Raw genomic sequence first — 21,213 nt, forward strand, 5'->3', positions numbered from 1 at the left:
AAGTTAGCTTATATTTAGGCAATATGTTATGGAGATTTTGCTTATGTTACACACACTTTTTTCTTAGGTATTTTCAATTCTACAACTTCAAAATGTCAATTTCTACTGTCGGGGTTAGCCATGAAAAACAGTTCTCTATTTTTAAAATGGCTACACCAATCAAGAGGTTGATTCAAACTGCCCAAAGCTTAGTCTTCATCCACATTTATTGCATGTACTGTAAGGAACCTTTCCACGCATTCAGCATTCACTGTAAACAAGTCTTTGAAAACTATACCCAAAACCTGTGGGCCTCCATTCAATAGACCAGAATACATCAAGAACTTCTTAGGCTCTGTGACAACCATATGTACTCGCACAAGAGCCCTTATTTCAGGATGGAGATGGGAGATCAGAAACATGGCTGACTAGCTACACAGGTACTAAAAATGCCTAAAATTAGCCTACAACAGGTTTGTAGGCTGCAGCCTACAAGTTATGCTCCTTCTCGTGAACTCCTAAAATAGCTGGGGGCTTGTTTCCCCTGACTTTTTATTACTGTACAAAATGGAAAACTCTTCACTGACCCATCTAGCTTAAACTAATAAGAGCAAGGACACCCTGTTTAACATTGTCTGCATTGTCTACAGCCAAGCTCTGCGATACAACCACATTTGCTCCAATCCCTCAGACAGAGACAAACACCTACAAGATCTCTATCAAGCATTCTTACAACTACAATACCCACCTGCAGAAGTGAAAAAACAGATTGATAGAGCCAGAAGAGTTCCCAGAAGTCACCTACTACAGGACAGGCCTAACAAAGAAAATAACAAAACGTCACTAGCCGTCACCTTCAGCCCCCAACTAAAACCCCTCCAACGCATTATTAAGGATCTACAACCTATCCTAAAGGATGACCCAACACTCTCACAAATCTTGGGAGACAGGCCAGTCCTTGCCTACAGACAGCCCCCCAGCCTGAAGCAAATACTCACCAGCAACCACATACCACACAACAGAACCACTAACCCAGGAACCTATCCTTGCAACAAAGCCCGTTGCCAACTGTGCCCACATATCTATTCAGGGGACACCATCACAGGGCCTAATAACATCAGCCACACTATCAGAGGCTCATTCACCTGCACATCTACCAATGTGATATATGCCATCATGTGTCAGCAATGCCCCTCTGCCATGTACATTGGTCAAACTGGACAGTCTCTCCGTAAAAGAATAAATGGACACAAATCGGACGTCAAGAATTATAACATTCATAAACCAGTCGGAGAACACTTCAATCTCTTTGGTCACGCAATTACAGACATGAAAGTTGCGATATTACAACAAAAAAACTTCAAATCCAGACTCCAGCGAGAGACTGTTGAATTGGAATTCATTTGCAAATTGGATACAATTAACTTAGGTTACCTTGCATAATGACTTAGCCACTCCCAGTCTCTATTCAAGCCTATTTCCCCTTTTTTTTCCTACCCACCCCTGCCGTTCTTGTTAAACCCTGGATTTGTGCTGGAAATGGCTCACCTTGATTATCATACACATTGTAAGGAGAGTGGTCACTTTAGATAAGCTATTACCAGCAGGAGAGTGGGTTTGTGGGGGGGGGGGGAGAAAACCTGGATTTGTGCTGGAAATGGCCCAACTTGATTATCATACACATTGTAAGGAGAGTGATCACTTTAGATAAGCTATTACCAGCAGGAGAGTGGGATGGGAGAAGGTATTGTTTCATGCTTTGTGTGTATAAAAAGATCTTCTACACTTTCCACAGTATGCATCCGATGAAGTGAGCTGTAGCTCACGAAAGCTTATGCTCAAATAAACTGGTTAGTCTCTAAAGTGCCACAAGTCCTCCTTTTCTTTTTGCGGATACAGACTAACACGGCTGCTACTCTGAACTCTGAAACCTGTTTAACCTGAAACGTAGTGCTTGAAACAGCTCGCTGTATAGACAAAGTGACTGCCGGCTAGTCCATGGCGGGTACCACAGCTGCCAGCCCAGCAACACTATGCTCAAGATGCCTTTAGGCCGAGTCGGCCACTGAAGGTTGCTGGCAGGTTGGACTGTGGGGCTGAACAGAACTTTTGCTATCACTATTGAGCAAAGACTGTTACTGAGGAATAACCGACCTAAGGCCCAGTTCCTGCAGAGAGCTCTGGCCTGACTTCTTACAACTACAATGAAGTCACAGGGCCTCCATGCAAAGGCTGACCCTTGCCTCTATGGTGCTCACAGCAGGCTAAGACCCTCGGTCATTCTAGCTCAATACCGTCATTGATAAAAGTAAAGTGAAATGGAGGTATCAAGTGTCCTGGTTAGTTTTAACAGTGCCATGTACTATAGCTAGTCTATCAAGCTATAAAGTCAGATGTAGGGTTAAGTATGCAAGGCTCACTCAGTTCTGCCAGAGAATGAAAAACGTTGTTTTAAGTTGTTGGGGGGGGGGAATTGCTCAGTCTATACAAAATGTGTCTTCTCCTCAGCTATAAGACTGCATCATTCCAATCAATAACCCACACAATATTTAAGAGCACACACATTGATGTGTCTGCCTAGTTCAGATTTTTAGTCAAGGCCACTCTTGAGAGGCACCTAAACGCAGTGCCAAATGTCTGTTGCACTTGTAAGCTACAAAACATCTTTATTCATTCAGAGAAAACATGTTACCCTATGGTTCAGTCAAGATCATTAGCTCACTTTAAAAAAAAAAAAAAAAATTAGCCCCCTGAATCCAGTACAGTCAGAGTTACTGGTTTATGGGCATCAGTGTTGGGAGGTGAGGCAGTACTGGGCTGTATCTTCCATGTGTGGGTTTCCACAACTGGTAGGTGCTGTGACATTGTTCCCCCCAATTCATGAGCTGAGCTATTTGAGGCAAAGGTATTGTTTGAGGTATGGGCTGCCGCCCCAGTCTGTTGTGTTTTAAAATAGACAATATAAAATACCGGCAAGACTATTCCTATCAGGAGCATAATAAAAACTGCATTCCACCACTGGATTCCACAGTCTGCACCATTATTGGGCTCCTTTTGCCCCACTGAACTGGATGGTGGGCAGTTTGGTGCTTCTATGCAATAATCTGCATTTAAATGGACTTTTGATTGCACTACATCCTCAATGGTCTGGTCAATCCCCTTAAAGTAGTCAGTCAGGTATCTGCTTTCAGAATAGTTGCTACCGGTGGCTCCATCATCAGGTTCTGGTAGTTCAATCAGCGTCATTCCAGCCTGGGAAGGTGCATTCTGAGGAGGTTTTAATTCTTTGCTGGTCTCTGTTAACACCCCATGAGCCTTGACTGGAATCTTGATAGACTTCAGAGCATACAAGTCCTGCTCACAGATGAAGTTGTTGACACGTTTGATATCTGCAACCTATGGAATTCAGAAAGGAGAAACACATTAACCTAAGGCATCACAATCCTTTACCAATATTGACTCAAGAACAAACCAGGAAAATTCAACCGTGAAAACAAACACTGACTGAAACCTACTATGGGGAGTCTGGCTCACTCTGTTCTTGTAGCCCTCTGACTCTGGCAGTCAGAGATTTCCTAACAAGCTTAAGACCCCAATGAAACTTATAAGTTACAGTCCTTCACATATTGAAAGTTGTAATCTTCAGGACACGTTCAGTAGTGTCTCTAAGGACCATCAGTTGTATTTTGTCTTCAGCTTTGTCATTTCCATCCCTAGGTTTTCTGCTGTTCCTGTCTTAACTCAGCTGGGGAAATCTTTGGAACAACAGGCCCCGACGTTTACAAGTATTTAAGTATTGCTGTTCTCAGTGCTGCGATGTTTAACTGATTCAGGAGCCTACATCTCATCTTCAAAAATGATGTCTGCGCTTTGACTGTCAAGGGGATTTTGGCTCCTAGGGCTAGATTCACAAAAAGACTTAGTAGGGCCTGATTCTGGGAGTTAGGCACCTGAGATTTACAAATCTCTTGTGTAAATGCCCCCCAAACCCTGTAGTTGCCTAAACAGTAAACATTGCCCATCAATACTACCAAAGTTATAAGAAGGATCCAAAATCGGCCCTGAATGGAATTCAGCCCTGGTTACAGCCTGGGAAACAAAACACTGGGGTTGAGTTACTGGGTGTCATTGTAGGAGGCAGTATTCACACTGTGGAACCTTGGACTCCTCCGGACATCATGTGAGAGATGAAAAGGCAACAAAGTAAAGCACAAGTGTAGCCTAATGTGATATTCAGCTTTTCAATGCACAAGCCTGAGACTTGGGCCTTAGGCAGCAAGAAAAGGTGACTCGCAAAAGGTGAATGCTCTGCCTGAGAAAGCATTAGTGTCAAGTTTCCAGGAACACCATCAAACCTGACTTAGGGGAGGCTTACAAAGGTGCCTCAAGATAACAAGTGGGGGGGGGCAGAGAAAGGGCAGGACAGGCCAGAAGGGCAATGTAACAAATTAACCAACTGCAATAAACCCAGCAGCAGAAATTACTGCACTCGGGACAGTACTTCCCAGGTTTTATTTTCTTAGCATTTAGGCACATTACTGCACTAACACCTGTCTGTGCATTTGGCACTGAAAATCAATCTAAGAACTCAGTAAATTTCTCTTTAAAAACAACATTTTTCTTTTTGAATGAGCCAATATGCACCATCAGCTGCATCTTCATTGTCTGATCAAGGTACAGACTAATTTTTAAACAACAATATGTAAATACAATTCAGGGAGCCCTCCAGCAGCTTCACAACAGCTGCAGCAGGAGTCCCTTTGTCAGTGCAGTGGATGCTCAATGGCCACTTGAAGACTTTTTCTTTGCCAGTTGGCTGACAGCCAGCACTGGAGCCACAAGCCAGCAATCAGCACAGGTAAGGTGGCAGCTGGCCTCAGCAGGGAAGGAGGAAAAGGAGATGAGAATGCAGGATACACACTTCTCTATTCACTTTCTCCACACCATTCATGATTTTAGAGACTATCAGATCCCTCTGAGTAGTCTCTTTTCCAAGGTAAACAGCCCTAATCTTTTAGGCTCTCCCTGTATAGAAGCCGTTCTATACCCTTGAACATCTTTGTTGTCCTCTGAAACTTTTCCAGTTCCACTATATCCTTTTTGAGATGGGGCTTTTGAGGACCAGTATTCAAGGTGTGGCTGCAGCATGGATTTATACAATGTCATTATGATATTTTCTGCCTTATTTTCATCCCTTTCCTAAGACTTCCTAACATTCTGTTAGCCTTTTTGATCACTGCTGCACGTTAAGCAGAAGTTTTTAAAGAACTAGCCACAGTGACTCAAAGATCTCTTTCTTGGTGGTAACTGCTAATTTGGAACCTTTCAGTATATATGTATAGTTCCAATATTTTTTTCTAATGTCCATTACTTTGCACTTATCAACACTGAATTTCATCTGCCATTTTGTTGCCCAGTCACCCAGCTTTATGAGATCCCTCTGTAATCACAGTATATTGTTCTGTTACCGAGTGTAAGCTCCTTACGATCAGCGCTCGTTTCCCTTTTTCAGTTCAGATGTTGTCCTCCCTCAACAAATTAATAATAATTGTGAGTTACCTGAGAGCTGTAACACACTTAGTCATCCAAATTATACAGGAATCCAGGTCATGCTGGCTGTGGGGGTGAATACATTTTCCTTGTGTTATTAATTACAAGACTCACTGCACCCTGCATCACCTTGGTTTATACCCGGGTATCAATAAATACAGGACACACACAGAAGCAGTCGCCTTTCTGTGTCAGAGAAGTGGAGCTTCTTTCTGTATGCACAGAAACTAAGCTACACATAACATATCCCTAAACACAAGTGCTTACAAAATGAACACACATGAAAATAAGACGAAGGGAAGAAACTAAAGCAGCTGCATCATCTAGCTGCAGCTCTTACTTTACAACCATACTGCAGGGCTAGCTTGTTAATGTTATCGCCCTCGGTGAGCTCTCGTTCCAGTAGCACCACATCCCCAGCTCTCTCTGGGGAAGAATTGCTTCTCTGCTGCTCCTTGCCCCTTGGACGTAATTCCATGAAGTCAGATTCCTCCTCTGATGACTCATCCGGATCTGATCGGCCATTTCTAAACAAATAAACGTGGCTGCTTGGATAATTGTGGACAGTGACGGGAGCCTGGAAAGATCTGGTTAGTCGCTCATAGAGCCTCATGTTTTATACTAGAGCCTGTAAAAGAAAACAGACATTTTAGCTGTACTGATCATAAAACAACACGTTTATTCACCACAATGCAGAACAGTGACAACAGACCAAAAGCACAACACCCTGGCAATATACACACACAAGTAAGCCAGTACATGTCTGATGCACTGGTCTAATCACCAGAATGCTCTGCAATGTGCCTCACTTTTCAACAATTGCACTGACAGTGGCATTTGTATCCACTTCAGCAAGGGAGGCAGTCACTGTTGCACCCTGGGAAGCCTAGAATGTTTCTTCATTGGCAGAAAAAACTTTGCATGATGCTACCGTGCTCATTTTAATAGGGGTTCATTCCAGAAATTCTAGTTTAGCACTATTGCAAATAAGTCAGAGATGAAAGAAAGATCATGCTGACCTTGTGGATCCATCCCAGGAGCTGGGTGTCTTTGGTTATGATAAAACTTTGGTATTCCAGAACCTAAGGCTGGTTTGCTACTGCCCTGATGTTAGAATACAGCCCAATGCACCTTTTTGCATGGTCATTTTGTAAGTCCTTGGTTGCTGCTCTTAGTCACAGAATTCTGAGTGTTGGTTTTCTATGCTGTATGTAGGATGTAAGTTTACTTTTTTGTTTGTTCTTTCAGCCACAATGAGTTTTGTGTATCATTTCTCCCCACAGTGTAAGAATTTGTCCCTGCCCTCTCAAAAAATGGTATGTGTATGTTTAGCGTGATCCACAACTGTTTGAGATTGCTGTTATGTCTCAGCCTCTGCCTGCATGAAGCATTGGAACTTGAGCCCTTGTGGTAAGAACAGGGGCCCTAATCCTGCTGAGTTTGTTTATTTCCAGGGCATTAAAGCCGTGATGTCCCTGCCTGGCATTTAATACAGACAAAGCAGGCTGTGACTCCCACATTGGTTCCAGCAGGGCTGTGTGGGAGCAACTGAGAGCAAAAGGTGTGACTGCAGTGGACTTCAGCCCAGTCTCTTGAGCTGACTGCTGCTAGCCACTTAAGAGGGAAGTCATCTTCCAGGAACCAGCAGAAGAAGCTACCAAACTGAAGGCTGCAGCTGGGGATGGCTCTGGAGAGGGTTCAAAGGGACTGGTTAACGGGGTGCAGAGCAGAGGCCGAGTGGGGGCCAGGGCCCACGGTGGAGGCAGTGATTTTGAGGCGTGCCTTGTCAGCAAGCCGGCACCCACTGCCCGAGGCAGTTGTGTCCCGCCCCCACATAGTAAAAAGAGCAAGTGCCCCCTTCCCCCCCCAGCTGCTGGAGCCTTAAGCCATTGATAAGTCTGCTTACGCCGAGCGCTGGCGCTGCCTCCAGCCGGGGGGGGGAGTCCCCGCGAGCCCGGCTCCAGGGAGGGGGAACCCCGCGAGCCCAGCCCGGGGGCGGGGGCGGGGGGGAGTCCCCGCGAGCCCAGCCCGGGCGGGGGTGTCGGGGGGGGGGGAACCCGCGAGCCCAGCCCGGGAGGGGGATAAGGGGGGGGGGGGAGTCCCCGCGAGCCCGGCTCCAGGGAGGGGGAACCCGCGAGGGGGATAAGGGGGGGGGGGGGAAGTCCCCGCGAGCCCGGCTCCAGGGAGGGGGAACCCCGCGAGCCCAGCCCGGGGGCGGGGGTAAGGGGGTGGGGGAGTCCCCGCAAGCCCAGCCCGGGCGGGGGTGTCGGGGGGGAGGCCCCGCGAGCCCGGCTCCAGGGAGGGGGAACCCGCGAGCCCAGCCCGGGAGGGGCATAAGGGGGGGGGGGGGAGTCCCCGCGAGCCCAGCCCGGGCGGGAGTGTCGGGGGGAGGCCCCGCGAGCCCGGCTCCAGGGAGGGGGAACCCCGCGAGCCCGGCTCCAGGGGGGGGGGAGTCCCCGCGAGCCCAGCCCGGGCGGGAGTGTCGGGGGGAGGCCCCGCGAGCCCGGCTCCAGGGAGGGGGAACCCGCGAGCCCGGCTCCAGGGAGGGGGAACCCCGCGAGCCCGGCTCCAGGGGGGGGGGGGGGGGGAGTCCCCGCGAGCCCGGCTCCAGGGAGGGGGGGGGAGTCCCCGCGAGCCCAGCCCCGTACCCGAGCGGGGACCGGGCTCCCCCAGCACAGACCTCACTAACCCTCGGCTCCTCCGCTCTCCGGCGCCACATCCACCCTCACTGTCTGCCCCGCCACCCGCACTGATTGGCTGGTTCCGCCCAAGGCAGGGGACAAGGGCACACAGCGACCAATCGGCAGCGCGGATGGGCGGGGCCGCTGGGGAGGGCGGGTTAGGTTGAGCGGTCAGCGCGGGGCCGTGCCTGGGGCGGGCGGGGCAGAGTTAAAGGGCCAGCGTCCCTTTGACCCCCCCACCCCTCCCGAGAGGCCCAGGGAGGGACAATGGGCTTCCCAGGGTCCCTGTGTCCAGGGCTTGGTCTGGCACTGCCCCCCCCCCACCTGTGGGCAGCTGCCCCCCAGCCGGGCTCAGCCCAGGGCACTGGTGGGGCAGGGGCTAGTAGTCTGGGGCCAGCCCCCATCCTGGGGGCTTGGGGGGGCGGATTTAGGCCCCACCACCACGGGCCGGACTTGGCGACTGGAGAAACCAGCCCTTGGAGAGAAACACACTGAGCTGCCCTGCCAGGGGTACGTGCCACGCCCAGCCCAGGGGCGAGCGGCAGAAGCGAGTTACCCATGGTCACACAGCCTCCGTAAGGGCCCCCACGGGCCCTGCCGTCCGGGCCCCCGTGCTCGCCCAGGCGCCCTCCCAGAGCGGTGACTCGAGCCCAGGTGTGCTGAGGCCGAGGGTCCTGCTGCGTCCCTAGAGCGCTCGTCTTCCCAGAGCTGGAACGGAGCCCAGGCGCGCTCGTTAGGGTGGCCGGGACCCAGTTTTGAACCGGAAAGTCCAGTTGAAAAGGGCCCCCCCCGACAGCGTCTGGTCAGATCTACTGACCGGACACCCAGTGTCTGGCTACTGCAGGGGAGGCCCCGCGTCATCAGCCTCGCCAGCCCCTACCCTGCCTGGGTTAGGTGGCTGCAGCTTCCAGGTGGGGGGGAATGGGAGGGGAAAAGCAGCAAGTGACAGGGTTTTGGGGGGAACAGGCAGGGAAGAGGTGGGGCAGGAGAGGCTTCGGCCCGCCTGCAGTAGTGTCCTGTTTTTAAATATTACCAATTTGGCAACCCTAGCTCTCATTCCTAACCCTCTTCCCGCCTCTCAATTCTAATTGCCAGAGCATAATGTTCTTCTGAGGCAAAACCATGATTTGATGTCAGTTGGCGGCTGTCATAAATATAAAGGGAAGGGTAAACCCCTTTGAAATCCCTCCTGGCCAGGGGAAAGCTCCTCTCACCTGTAAAGGGTTAAGAAGCTAAAGGTAACCTCGCTGGCACCTGACCAAAATGACCAATGAGGAGACAAGATACTTTCAAAAGCTGGGAGGAGGGAGACAAACAAAGGGTTTGTGTCTGTCTGTATGCTGCTCTTGCCAGAGACAGAACAGGAATGGAGTCTTAGAACTTTTAGTAAGTAATCTAGCTAGGTATGTGTTAGATTATGATTCCTTTAAATGGCTGAGAAAAGCATTGTGCTGAATAGAATAACTATTTCTGTCTGTGCATCTTTTTTGTAACTTAAGGTTTTGCCTAGAGGGGTTCTCTATGTTTTTGAATCTAATTACCCTGTAAGATATCTACCATCCTGATTTTACAGGGGGGATTTCTTTATTTCTATTTACTTCTATTTTTTATTAAAAGTCTTCTTGTAAAAAACTGACTGCTTTTTCATTGTTCTTAGATCCAAGGGTTTGGGTCTGTGGTCACCTATGCAAATTGGTGAGGCTTTTTATCCAACATTTCCCAGGAAAGGGGGGGTGCAAGTGTTGGGAGGATTGTTCATTGTTCTTAAGATCCAAGGGTCTGGGTCTGTAGTCACCTAGGCAAATTGGTGAGGCTTTTTACCAAACCTTGTCCAGGAAGTGGGGTGCAAGGTTTTGGGAAGTATTTTGGGGGGACAGACGCGTCCAAACAGCTCTTCCCCAGTAACCAGTAATTGTTTGGTGGTGGTAGCGGCCATTCCAAGGATAACGGGTGTAATATTTTGTACCTTGGGGAAGTTTTGACCTAAGCTGGTAAAGATAAGCTTAGGAGGTTTTTCATGCAGGTCCCCACATCTGTACCCTAGAGTTCAGAGTGGGGGAGGAACCTTGACATGGTGGCACAGTGGTGGGATTAACCTGAAATCATCTGAGATCCAGTTGAGATTTTTTGAACTAGAAATACAGATTTTAAAAAGGAAATTTTTTTTTCTTTGGAAAGAAAGTCCAGAAAGCAGCTTTGAAACTTTGGCCAAGCAGAGACAAAAGGGACAAAAAGAGACACAAGACAAAATCTTGTGAATTGCAGGTTTTTTTGCCTGGAGGCAGGGTACTTAACTCCTGCAGGGAAATTCACAGTCTTCCAACCCATTGTTTTTTTTTTTTTTCTTTTCTTCCTAAAAGTAAATAGGGGGTGTGTGTTCTACCCATTTGCTTTTTCTTTGGGCTGGGTAAGCAGGTTTCCAAGCAGTTGGAGGTTTTTTGCTTTAATTTGGGCCCAGAGCAGAGACAAGGGAATTGTCTTTTTCTGTAGGCTGACAATCACTATCAGAGAATAGGTATTCTATTGCAGCACAGCAAAATTTTACAGCCAAGTTTTGTTTGTTTATTTCTAAACCTCGGGTGTAAAGTTAGTTAAAAACAGAGAGATTAGAATGACCAAATCCTCAGCTCGACTACAGCTGGAATTAGCCAAATTTCAGGCTGAGGAAAGACAAAGGGAACATGAAAGACAGATAGAACTCATGCAGCTGAAGAAGGAACAAGAAAGGGAGGCAGCGAGAGAAGCAGAACAACACCAAGCGGCTGCTCACAGGAGAGCTATGGAAGCAAGGGACAAAGAACTGGAGGAGAAGGAAAAAGAGAGGAAGTATGTGGAGGAGATGGAGAAGATAAAGGCTCAGCAGAATATCCCAACAAACCCTAGTAATCCTTCTCCAGGTACCACTTCCCATCCCAGAAAGTTCCCCACCTACAAGGCAGGTGATGATACTGAGGCCTTCTTGGAGAACTTCGAAAGGGCCTGCCTTGGGTACAACATCTCTACTGACCAATACATGGTAGAGCTGAGGCCGCAGCTCAGTGGACCCTTAGCTGAGGTGGCAGCTGAAATGCCTAAAGAACACATGAACAAGTATGAACTGTTTAAATCCAAGGCAAGAGTCAGAATGGGGATAACACCCGAGCAGTCTCGTCGGAGGTTCAGAGCCCTAAGGTGGAAACCAGACATGTCATTTACCCGACATGCCTACCACATTGTGAAACATTGGGATGCCTGGATATCAGGAGCAAGTGTTGAATCTCCAGTAAATTTGCCCTTCCTAATGCAAATGGAACAATTCTTAGAGGGTGTTCCTGAGGAAATAGAAAGATACATCCTAGACGGGAAGCCCAAAACTGTAATCGAGGCAGGAGAGATTGGAGCCAGATGGGTGGAGGTGGCAGAGAAGAAGAAAACTGGTCGCAGTTGGAGTGGAGACCAGAAGGGACCACCCCAGACCACACCTTATTACCGGGGGCCGCCCAAAGCCCCACCTACCTCCCAAAGAACCCTCCAGACCCCTTATCGTCCCACCACCCCGTTCTCCAGCAACCCTCCTCGCCCCAGTGACCCGTCAGCTGGACGATGTTTTAAATGTAACGAGCTGGGGCATGTAAAGGCCAACTGCCCCAAGAACCCCAACAGATTACAGTTCATTGCACCGGAATCACACCAGAGGTCCACAGGCCCAGATACCTCCCAGATACCCTTGGAGCGGAGGGAAACTGTGAGTGTGGGCGGGAAGAAGGTCACCGCGTGGAGGGACACCGGAGCACAAGTGTCAGCTATCCATGCTTCCTTAGTGGACCCCAATTTAATCAACCCAGAGATCCAAGTGACAATTCAACCCTTCAAGTCCAACTCTTTCAATTTGCCTACAGCCAAGTTACCTGTCCAGTACAAGGGCTGGTCAGGAATGTGGACTTTTGCAGTCTATGATGATTATCCCATCCCCATGCTGTTGGGGGAGGACTTGGCCAATCATGTGAAGCAGGCCAAGAGGGTGGGAATGGTCACCCGCAGCCAGGCTAAACAAGCCGTGAGGCCTAGCTCTGTTCCGGAAACTTCTATCAGGACCCAGTCAGAGGTGATGGACCCGGACCCCAGGCCAATGTCTGCAACAGCAGTAGTGGATCCAGTCCCAGAGACCCAGACGGAACCAGTCCCAGAACCGGAACCAGCCGAACAACCAACACCAGACCCCGTGTCAGCACTGAATCCAGTACTTGCAACCTCAACACCAGAGGGCCCCACCGAACCTGAACTGGCAGCAGCCGATAACCCGACCCAAGAGGCTCAGCCGGAGCCTGAATCCCAACATAGTGCACCAGCGGAGAGCGGTTCACAGTCAACAGAAACAGCTCCATCCCCTATATCGCTTCCAGAGGGACCAAGCCTAGGTCCACAATCCCATGAGGAACTGATGTCTCCAGCATCAAGGGAACAGTTCCAGACCGAACAGGAAGCAGATGAAAGCCTCCAGAGAGCTTGGACGGCGGCACGGAGCAACCCACCGCCTCTCCGCTCTTCTAATCGATCCAGGTTTGTTGTAGAAAGAGGACTTTTATACAAGGAAACTCTTTCTGGGGGACACCAGGAAGACTGGCATCCTCAGAGACAGTTGGTAGTTCCAACTAAATACCGGGCCAAGCTCTTGAGCTTAGCCCATGATCACCCTAGTGGCCATGCTGGGGTGAACAGGACCAAAGACCGTTTGGGGGGGTCATTCCACTGGGAGGGAATGGGCAAGGATGTTTCTACCTATGTCCAGTCTTGTGAGGTGTGCCAAAGAGTGGGAAAACCCCAAGACCAGGTCAAAGCCCCTCTCCAGCCACTCCCCATCATTGAAGTTCCATTTCAGCGAGTAGCTGTGGATATTCTGGGTCCTTTTCCGAAAAAGACACCCAGAGGAAAGCAGTACATACTGACTTTCATGGATTTTGCCACCCGATGGCCGGAAGCAGTAGCTCTAAGCAACACCAGGGCTAAAAGTGTGTGCCAGGCACTAGCAGACATTTTTGCCAGGGTAGGTTGGCCCTCCGACATCCTCACCGATGCAGGGACTAATTTCCTGGCAGGAACTATGAAAAACCTTTGGGAAGCTCATGGGGTAAATCACTTGGTTGCCACTCCTTACCACCATCAAACAAATGGCATGGTGGAGAAGTTTAATGGAACTTTGGGGGCCATGATACGTAAATTCGTAAATGAGCACTCCAATGATTGGGACCTAGTGTTGCAGCAGTTGCTCTTTGCCTACAGAGCTGTACCACATCCCAGTTTAGGGTTTTCCCCATTTGAACTTGTATATGGCCGAGAGGTTAAGGGGCCATTGCAGTTGGTGAAGCAGCAATGGGAGGGATTTACACCTTCTCCAGGAACTAACATTCTGGACTTTGTAACCAACCTACAAAACACCCTCCGAACCTCTTTAGCCCTTGCTAGGGAAAACTTACAGGATGCTCAAAAAGAACAAAAAGCCTGGTATGATAAACATGCCAGGGAGCGTTCCTTCAAAGTAGGAGACCAGGTCATGGTCTTAAAGGCGCTCCAGGCCCATAAAATGGAAGCATCTTGGGAAGGGCCATTCACGGTCCAGGAGCGCCTGGGAGCTGTTAATTATCTCATAGCATTCCCCACCTCCAACCGAAAGCCTAAGGTGTACCATATTAATTCTCTAAAGCCCTTTTATTCCAGAGAATTAAAGGTTTGTCAGTTTACAGCCCAGGGAGGAGACGACGCTGAGTGGCCCAAAGGTGTCTACTACGAAGGGAAATGTGGTGGTGGTGTGGAAGAGGTGAACCTCTCCATGACCCTTGGGCGTATGCAGCGACAGCAGATCCAGGAGCTGTGCACTAGCTACGCGCCAACGTTCTCAGCCACCCCAGGACTGACTGAACGGGCATACCACTCCATTGACACAGGTAATGCTCACCCAATTAGGGTTCAACCTTACCGGGTGTCTCCTCAAGCTAAAACTGCTATAGAACGGGAGATCCAGGATATGTTACAGATGGGGGTAATCCGCCCCTCTGAAAGTGCATGGGCATCTCCAGTGGTTCTAGTTCCCAAACCAGATGGGGAAATACGTTTTTGCGTGGACTACCGTAAGCTAAATGCTGTAACTCGCCCAGACAACTATCCAATGCCACGCACAGATGAACTATTAGAGAAACTGGGACGGGCCCAGTTCATCTCTACCTTGGACTTAACCAAGGGGTACTGGCAGGTACCGCTAGATGAATCTGCCAAGGAAAGGTCAGCCTTCATCACACATCTCGGGCTGTATGAATTTAATGTACTCCCTTTCGGGCTGCGAAATGCACCCGCCACTTTCCAAAGACTTGTAGATGGTCTCCTAGCGGGATTAGGAGAATATGCAGTCGCCTACCTTGACGATGTGGCCATATTTTCGGATTCCTGGGCAGACCACCTGGAACATCTACAAAATGTCTTTGAGCGCATAAGGGAGGCAGGACTAACTGTTAAGGCTAAGAAGTGTCAAATAGGCCTAAACAGAGTGACTTACCTTGGACACCAGGTGGGTCAAGGAACTATCAGCCCCCTACAGGCCAAAGTGGATGCTATCCAAAAGTGGCCTGTCCCAAAGTCAAAGAAACAGGTTCAATCCTTCTTAGGCTTGGCCGGTTATTACAGACGATTTGTACCGCACTACAGCCAAATCGCTGCCCCACTGACAGACCTAACCAAAAAGAAACAGCCAAATGCTGTTCAGTGGACCGGAAAGTGTCAGAAGGCCTTTAACAAGCTTAAAGCGACACTCATGTCTGACCCTGTACTAAGGGCCCCAGACTTTGACAAACCGTTCCTAGTAACCACAGATGCGTCCGAGCGTGGTGTGGGAGCAGTTTTAATGCAGAAAGGACCTGATCAAGAATTCCACCCTGTAGTGTTTCTCAGCAAAAAACTGTCTGAGAGGGAAAGCAACTGGTCAGTCACTGAAAAAGAATGTTATGCCATTGTCTACGCTCTGGAAAAGCTACGCCCATATGTTTGGGGACGGCGTTTCCACCTGCAAACCGACCATGCTGCACTGAAGTGGCTTCACACCGTCAAAGAAACTAACAAAAAACTTCTTCGGTGGAGTTTAGCTCTCCAAGATTTTGATTTCGACATCCAACACATCTCAGGAGCTTCTAACAAAGTGGCTGATGCACTCTCCCGTGAAAGTTTCCCAGAATCAACTAGTTAAAATCGTCCTTGAGATGTGGAAAATATTGTTAGTCTTTATGTACTTGGTAGTATATTTAGAGATGCATGTGTCTTATTAACTCTGTTTTCCTAGATCTCCAGGAAGAAATCCCAGCCAGTGTTTCACCCTAGCTGAGATTTGGGGGGCGTGTCATAAATATAAAGGGAAGGGTAAACCCCTTTGAAATCCCTCCTGGCCAGGGGAAAGCTCCTCTCACCTGTAAAGGGTTAAGAAGCTAAAGGTAACCTCGCTGGCACCTGACCAAAATGACCAATGAGGAGACAAGATACTTTCAAAAGCTGGGAGGAGGGAGACAAACAAAGGGTTTGTGTCTGTCTGTGTGCTGCTCTTGCCAGAGACAGAACAGGAATGGAGTCTTAGAACTTTTAGTAAGTAATCTAGCTAGGTATGTGTTAGATTATGATTCCTTTAAATGGCTGAGAAAAGCATTGTGCTGAATAGAATAACTATTTCTGTCTGTGCATCTTTTTTGTAACTTAAGGTTTTGCCTAGAGGGGTTCTCTATGTTTTTGAATCTAATTACCCTGTAAGATATCTACCATCCTGATTTTACAGGGGGGATTTCTTTATTTCTATTTACTTCTATTTTTTATTAAAAGTCTTCTTGTAAAAAACTGACTGCTTTTTCATTGTTCTTAGATCCAAGGGTTTGGGTCTGTGGTCACCTATGCAAATTGGTGAGGCTTTTTATCCAACATTTCCCAGGAAAGGGGGGGTGCAAGTGTTGGGAGGATTGTTCATTGTTCTTAAGATCCAAGGGTCTGGGTCTGTAGTCACCTAGGCAAATTGGTGAGGCTTTTTACCAAACCTTGTCCAGGAAGTGGGGTGCAAGGTTTTGGGAAGTATTTTGGGGGGACAGACGCGTCCAAACAGCTCTTCCCCAGTAACCAGTAATTGTTTGGTGGTGGTAGCGGCCATTCCAAGGATAACGGGTGTAATATTTTGTACCTTGGGGAAGTTTTGACCTAAGCTGGTAAAGATAAGCTTAGGAGGTTTTTCATGCAGGTCCCCACATCTGTACCCTAGAGTTCAGAGTGGGGGAGGAACCTTGACAGCGGCTTTGACAAAGGCTCAGGGATGGGCTCAGAGGTCCCCCTCATCCGCCAGGATTTGGCATCTCCAGCACTTTACCTGGGGCTACATTCAAGGACCTTTGGAAGCTCTAGGCCAAGCATAGTGCAGATGCACATTACGGAACAGTGAAGACACTAGTGCATTATAGATTACACTGGTTTGCAGCTGGTTTCTGGATGCAATTCAAGGTGTTGCATCCCATATTCCAAGTGTCCCTAAACCTTCAACTGCCACAAACTGGCTCTGGATGACAGGTGATGGACCATGTGAAATAGCTCTGTTCTGTATATTCCCGCTGAAGCTTTGATGCTGTCACACGACAGGATACTGGGCTAGATGGACTACTGGCCTGACCCACTATGGCCTTTCTTATGTTATCCAGTAGGTGAGATCAGCTAGACTGCTCACGTTGACAGCTCCTAAGTCTCTGTTTTGGGCACTTGGTGTCATTGATTCTGGAATTTGCTTCCATCTTAAAATAACTTGTGATTTTGCTCTTTGTGGATGTGCCAGATCTTTTCAGTCATTTATGTGACATTAAGAGACAACGGAAAAAGAAAGAACAAAAATAGAGGGCCCAGGAGGGAGCAGGGCCAGTGTGTATGGTATCTGTAGTGGTCTGTACTGAAATGAACACAAAATGGCTGAGAGTCTCAGCTGATAGCGGAGTCCTATAAAGAGACATTTAAAGGGGAAGAACAGATATAGTAATAAAAGTTACATAGCTACATACACGGTGAAGAGCAGTGATGAACGAGTGCAGTCTAACACTAATCCCTTTACAACTGCATACTCGCCCTCCATTTGCCATCCGGCTCAGACGCTGATTTGCCCTCCTGACTTGCAGCACGGCCTTTTTGTAACAAGTGGTGTGCAATGCCCAACCCCCCCTGGCCTTTCCTTTGCGTTATTTCAGTATTAGCGTTGGATGCTGGAGTCAGGGCTGTTGAATGTGCTTCCTTCCTGTCCCTCCTCCAGCTGCTCCTAAACTAGAATTAATAGGTACGGCCACAGGAGGTGTGGGCTGAGCAGCTGCAGCTCGCCAAGGCCAAATTCTTGTTCCCGCGGTGCCAACTCCCCTTCTCTCTCCCACTCGCGGCTCTTAACTGGCTCCAGCTGCAGCCAGGCTAGTGCCTGCGGTTGGGGGAGCTGATGAGGTGTGTTCTGCACTGGTATGTTTCCTTTGGCGCACCCTGAACCCATGGCTTATGTTTCAAAAACAAGCTCAGTACAAATCCTTAACACGCTCCACATGCAAGGCACCCCCTTTTGGGGTGGGGATAGACTAGAAATAGGCCCTCGGAGTCAGTTGCAATGTACAGGCAGGTCCCGTATTTACACACGCAGCTCAGTGCCAAGACGCCCTTGTGTGAGGCCTGTGGGTTTCTTCAAAAGCATGAGGAATCTGTGTGTACCCTCTTTGCCCTGAAATGAGTCTAGGTTGCATCACAGGCCTCCTAGAAACAGTTAATTCCTTTCAGCTGTGCACTTGCTCAGCCAATGATGCACATAACAGCTCTGCTAGGGGCCTGGATTCCACAAGCACAGAGGCTGCATTCTTTTCCGAGAGGGAAGCTCTTACTTAGAGCTAACTCAGCTCACTGACGGCTGCTGTAGAAAAACCTAAGGGAGATAGACAGAAGTAACCTCAAAAAGCTGGTTTTAACAGCACATGCCCTGCTAGTTCTGCCCCCTGCTCTTTTTGAAAGCCAAATGCTTGGGAATCACATCATGGATAATGATGCAACCCCTGATGCTCCAGCGGGGTAAGACAGGGAAGGATGGTTCTTCCCTAGCTAATGAGCTAGTGATGAAATGTAAAAGGGCTGAGCAATGAGCACCCAGGCCCAGATCCTCAAACTATTTAGGGAACCTAATTCCTAGTGACTGCAATGGGAGTTAAATAGCTTTGAGGATCTGAGCTACAAACACCTCCACTTGGGTAAAAAGCATCATAACAGATATCAGCTAGGATGAATTAGGCCCCTCTCCAACATGATTGGTTGAAGAGGAGAAGGGACGGAGATCCCTGCAGCATCAATGTAGAGACAAAAGAGCGGGAGATTCTCATCACATATTGGGGTGGAAGAAGCCATCCCCAGGCTCCAGACAATTGTTGGTGTGTGTTTTATTATAATTTATTGACAATCATTGCTGCCCCATCACTCACCCTCTCATTAGAGCCATGGATGGAGGCTGTCATAGGTTTAATATCTTCTGTACGCTGCATGGAGCCAGAAGGAGGGCTGCAAACGGAGGCAGCAAGCTGGAGTTTTGGAGGGAATGTAGAGGCTTTTCTTCCAGGTTCAGTGCTATGTGTGATATCAAGATGACCAATGATGGAACAGTGATGGTGACCTGAAGTGGATTTTATGTCATGTTCTCTTTCCTGCCTGAAGCGAGAAAGGATTTTATGTGCATGAACTACAAGTTGGTGGCTCTGCTCGAGGAGAAATTCTTGGATTGGAGGGCAAGTTGAGACACTACTACGAATCAGAGAAGTTGAGGAATTCCTAGAGAGCCAAGTTTGGGAAACACCAATATCTCAGTTTCAGGGAAGAATGGAGCTGGCCACCAAGGAATTGAAGAGAGAGGAAGCCTGGCAGTTGTTAACCCCCACAGGCTAGAGGTCACAGCAGCATTCTGCATGGCTGGAGACAGATGAGGATAGGCAGGCTGCGGCCACAGAGAGAAGAGCACTGGGAGGAATCCACACAGCTAGAAGTTTCAAATCAATACCAGGTTCTCAATGTGGAAACATTGGAAGATACCTCAAGATCCAGCAGGCCCAAGAGAATAGAGATATATACAGGGCACACATGTGGATAGCAGCTCAGTGCAACCTATGAAAATCAGGCTTACCCACAAAGAGTTCTCCAACCATCCGAGGAAGACATCTGATCCTTATTGAAGATTCAATACTCAGAAGAACTGAAAGAACATTCTGCAAGAGACCTCGATATTTGGGAATTGGGGGAACCACTGCTGGAATAGAGTGTCCAGTTCTGGTGCCCACAATTCAAGAAAGCATTGATAAACTGATGAGGGGTTAGAGAAGAGCCATGAGAATGAGTGAAGGTTTAGAAAACATGCATGTTAATAAGAGACTCATGGAATTCAATCTATTTAGTTTAACAAATAGAAGGTTACGGTGTGACCTGATTATAATCAATAAGTATCTAGATGGGGAACAAATATTTAATAATGAGCTTTTCAATCTAGAAGAGAAAGATACGGCTGGAAGTTGAAGCTAGACAAATTCAAACTGGAAATAAGTTGTAAATGTTTAATGCTGAGAGTAATTCACCATTGGAACAACTTACCAAGGATCATGGTGGATTCTCCATTGCTGACCATTTTTAAATCAAGATTGGATGTTTTTCTAAAAGATCTGTTCTAGGAATTATTTCAGGGAAGTTCTCTGGCCTGTGCTATACAGGAGGTTAGGCTAGACGATCACAATGGTCTCTTCTGGCCTTGGAATCCATGAAAGATGTTGGGAGGGAGGTGGGAGACAGGCCAAGCAGTGCTATTGGTGTGCAAGTCCCAGGGAAATCATTATCATGCTCCAGGTCCCCCCAGGCAGCTTGCCAGCTCAGAGCAGGTACTATGATTTCCTTTCTCTGCCTTGTGTTCTGGGCCCACTTGGCTCATGAGCCTGTAACTATGGGGCTCAGCCAGCTTATGTGACTTGTTGATGCTTTTCTGAACCAGAATGCTGTGGCTCTGGTGTGCTGGAGAGGACCTCATAGGAATAGTGATTACACAAGACACAGCAAAATGCCTTCCCCAAGCTATTTGTAATCTCTCTCTGACTATTTAAATTCAAAAGTTAAGAGTAATACTCACGCTGCATCAAACAAACGAGGGTTACTCAGGGTAACAAGCTCAGACCTGGAAAAAGAACTTCAAAGGGGACTTGCAGAGGAAAAGGAAAAGTACTGGACTTTTGTGACATAGAGCAAAAGCCCAGAAGGTTTGGGTTGTTTTTCTTTAAGGTTATTTTTCTGAAATTTTTTAATAAACTTTGAAATAGTAGAAAGGTTTAGTCCCTGCTTTTGCAGAAGGTCTTCATGGATGACTCAGAAATGTGGATAAGGGAGTGTTTTCAGTCTCCAGTGAAAGGATCAGGGTGCTGAATCCCTAAGTAAAGCAGTTTTTCTCCCAAGTGTTGGAGCTGAACCACTGTGAACAAAATCAAACCAAAAAGCTTTAAACAGCCAGAATTAAAATCACTTCCCCTCGCAGGGTCCATCTACACAAGACGGTTGAACTGGAGTTGACATGTTACCAATAACTCAAGCTAGCTTATGCATTTGGGCGTACTGCTCGGGACACGCCACAGACAATTGTTCTACAGCATCCATTTTACTGGGTGAACCCCACGTTTGTGACCTGGAACAAATATTTGTGGAGTGGCCAGACTGGCATGTTCAAACATGTGAGCTAACTCAAGGCAATTGGCAATCAAGTAATTGAGTCAATCCAGGGCCAGTGTAAGGATATTTGTGCCCTAGGCGAAACTTCCACCTTGCAGCCCCCCCCTCCCCACCCCCCACGACAATCTCCGAAAACTAGTAAACTTATTATTATAAACAGCCTGTCACAACGGGTGATGGCTGTTGTAATGCTTCTTTTTTACCTTTAAGGCATTTCAGCTGTTTGTCATTGCCTCTGATGGTGTCCCATTCAGAGTCT

The 21,213-nt window shown here is 48.1% G+C and overlaps 1 protein-coding gene across 4 annotated transcripts in view; it reads right to left on the reverse strand.

Annotated features, from left to right (window-relative positions):
* Positions 1–2,625: 2,625 nt before the first annotated feature.
* The window catches only part of LYSMD4 (LysM domain containing 4), a 29,446-nt gene continuing 10,858 nt past the window's right edge, over positions 2,626–21,213 (reverse strand). Inside the window, exons 1-3 of one of the 4 annotated variants that reach the window (XM_048867300.2) lie at positions 8,219–8,251; positions 5,870–6,157; positions 2,626–3,375 (exon numbers count right to left, since the gene is read on the reverse strand). In XM_048867300.2, coding sequence (XP_048723257.1) covers positions 2,722–3,375; positions 5,870–6,142 — 927 coding nt within the window. In that variant the 5' untranslated portion in view covers positions 6,143–6,157; positions 8,219–8,251 and the 3' untranslated portion in view covers positions 2,626–2,721. Of the gene's footprint in view, positions 3,376–5,869; positions 6,158–6,548; positions 7,477–8,209; positions 8,252–21,213 lie in introns of those variants that run through there. The other 3 variants (XM_048867299.2, XM_048867301.2, XM_048867298.2) reach the window with 3 other exon arrangements.

The sequence above is a fragment of the Caretta caretta genome, chromosome 10, assembly GCF_965140235.1.
Source record: "Caretta caretta isolate rCarCar2 chromosome 10, rCarCar1.hap1, whole genome shotgun sequence".
NCBI classification, from domain to species: domain Eukaryota; kingdom Metazoa; phylum Chordata; order Testudines; family Cheloniidae; genus Caretta; species Caretta caretta.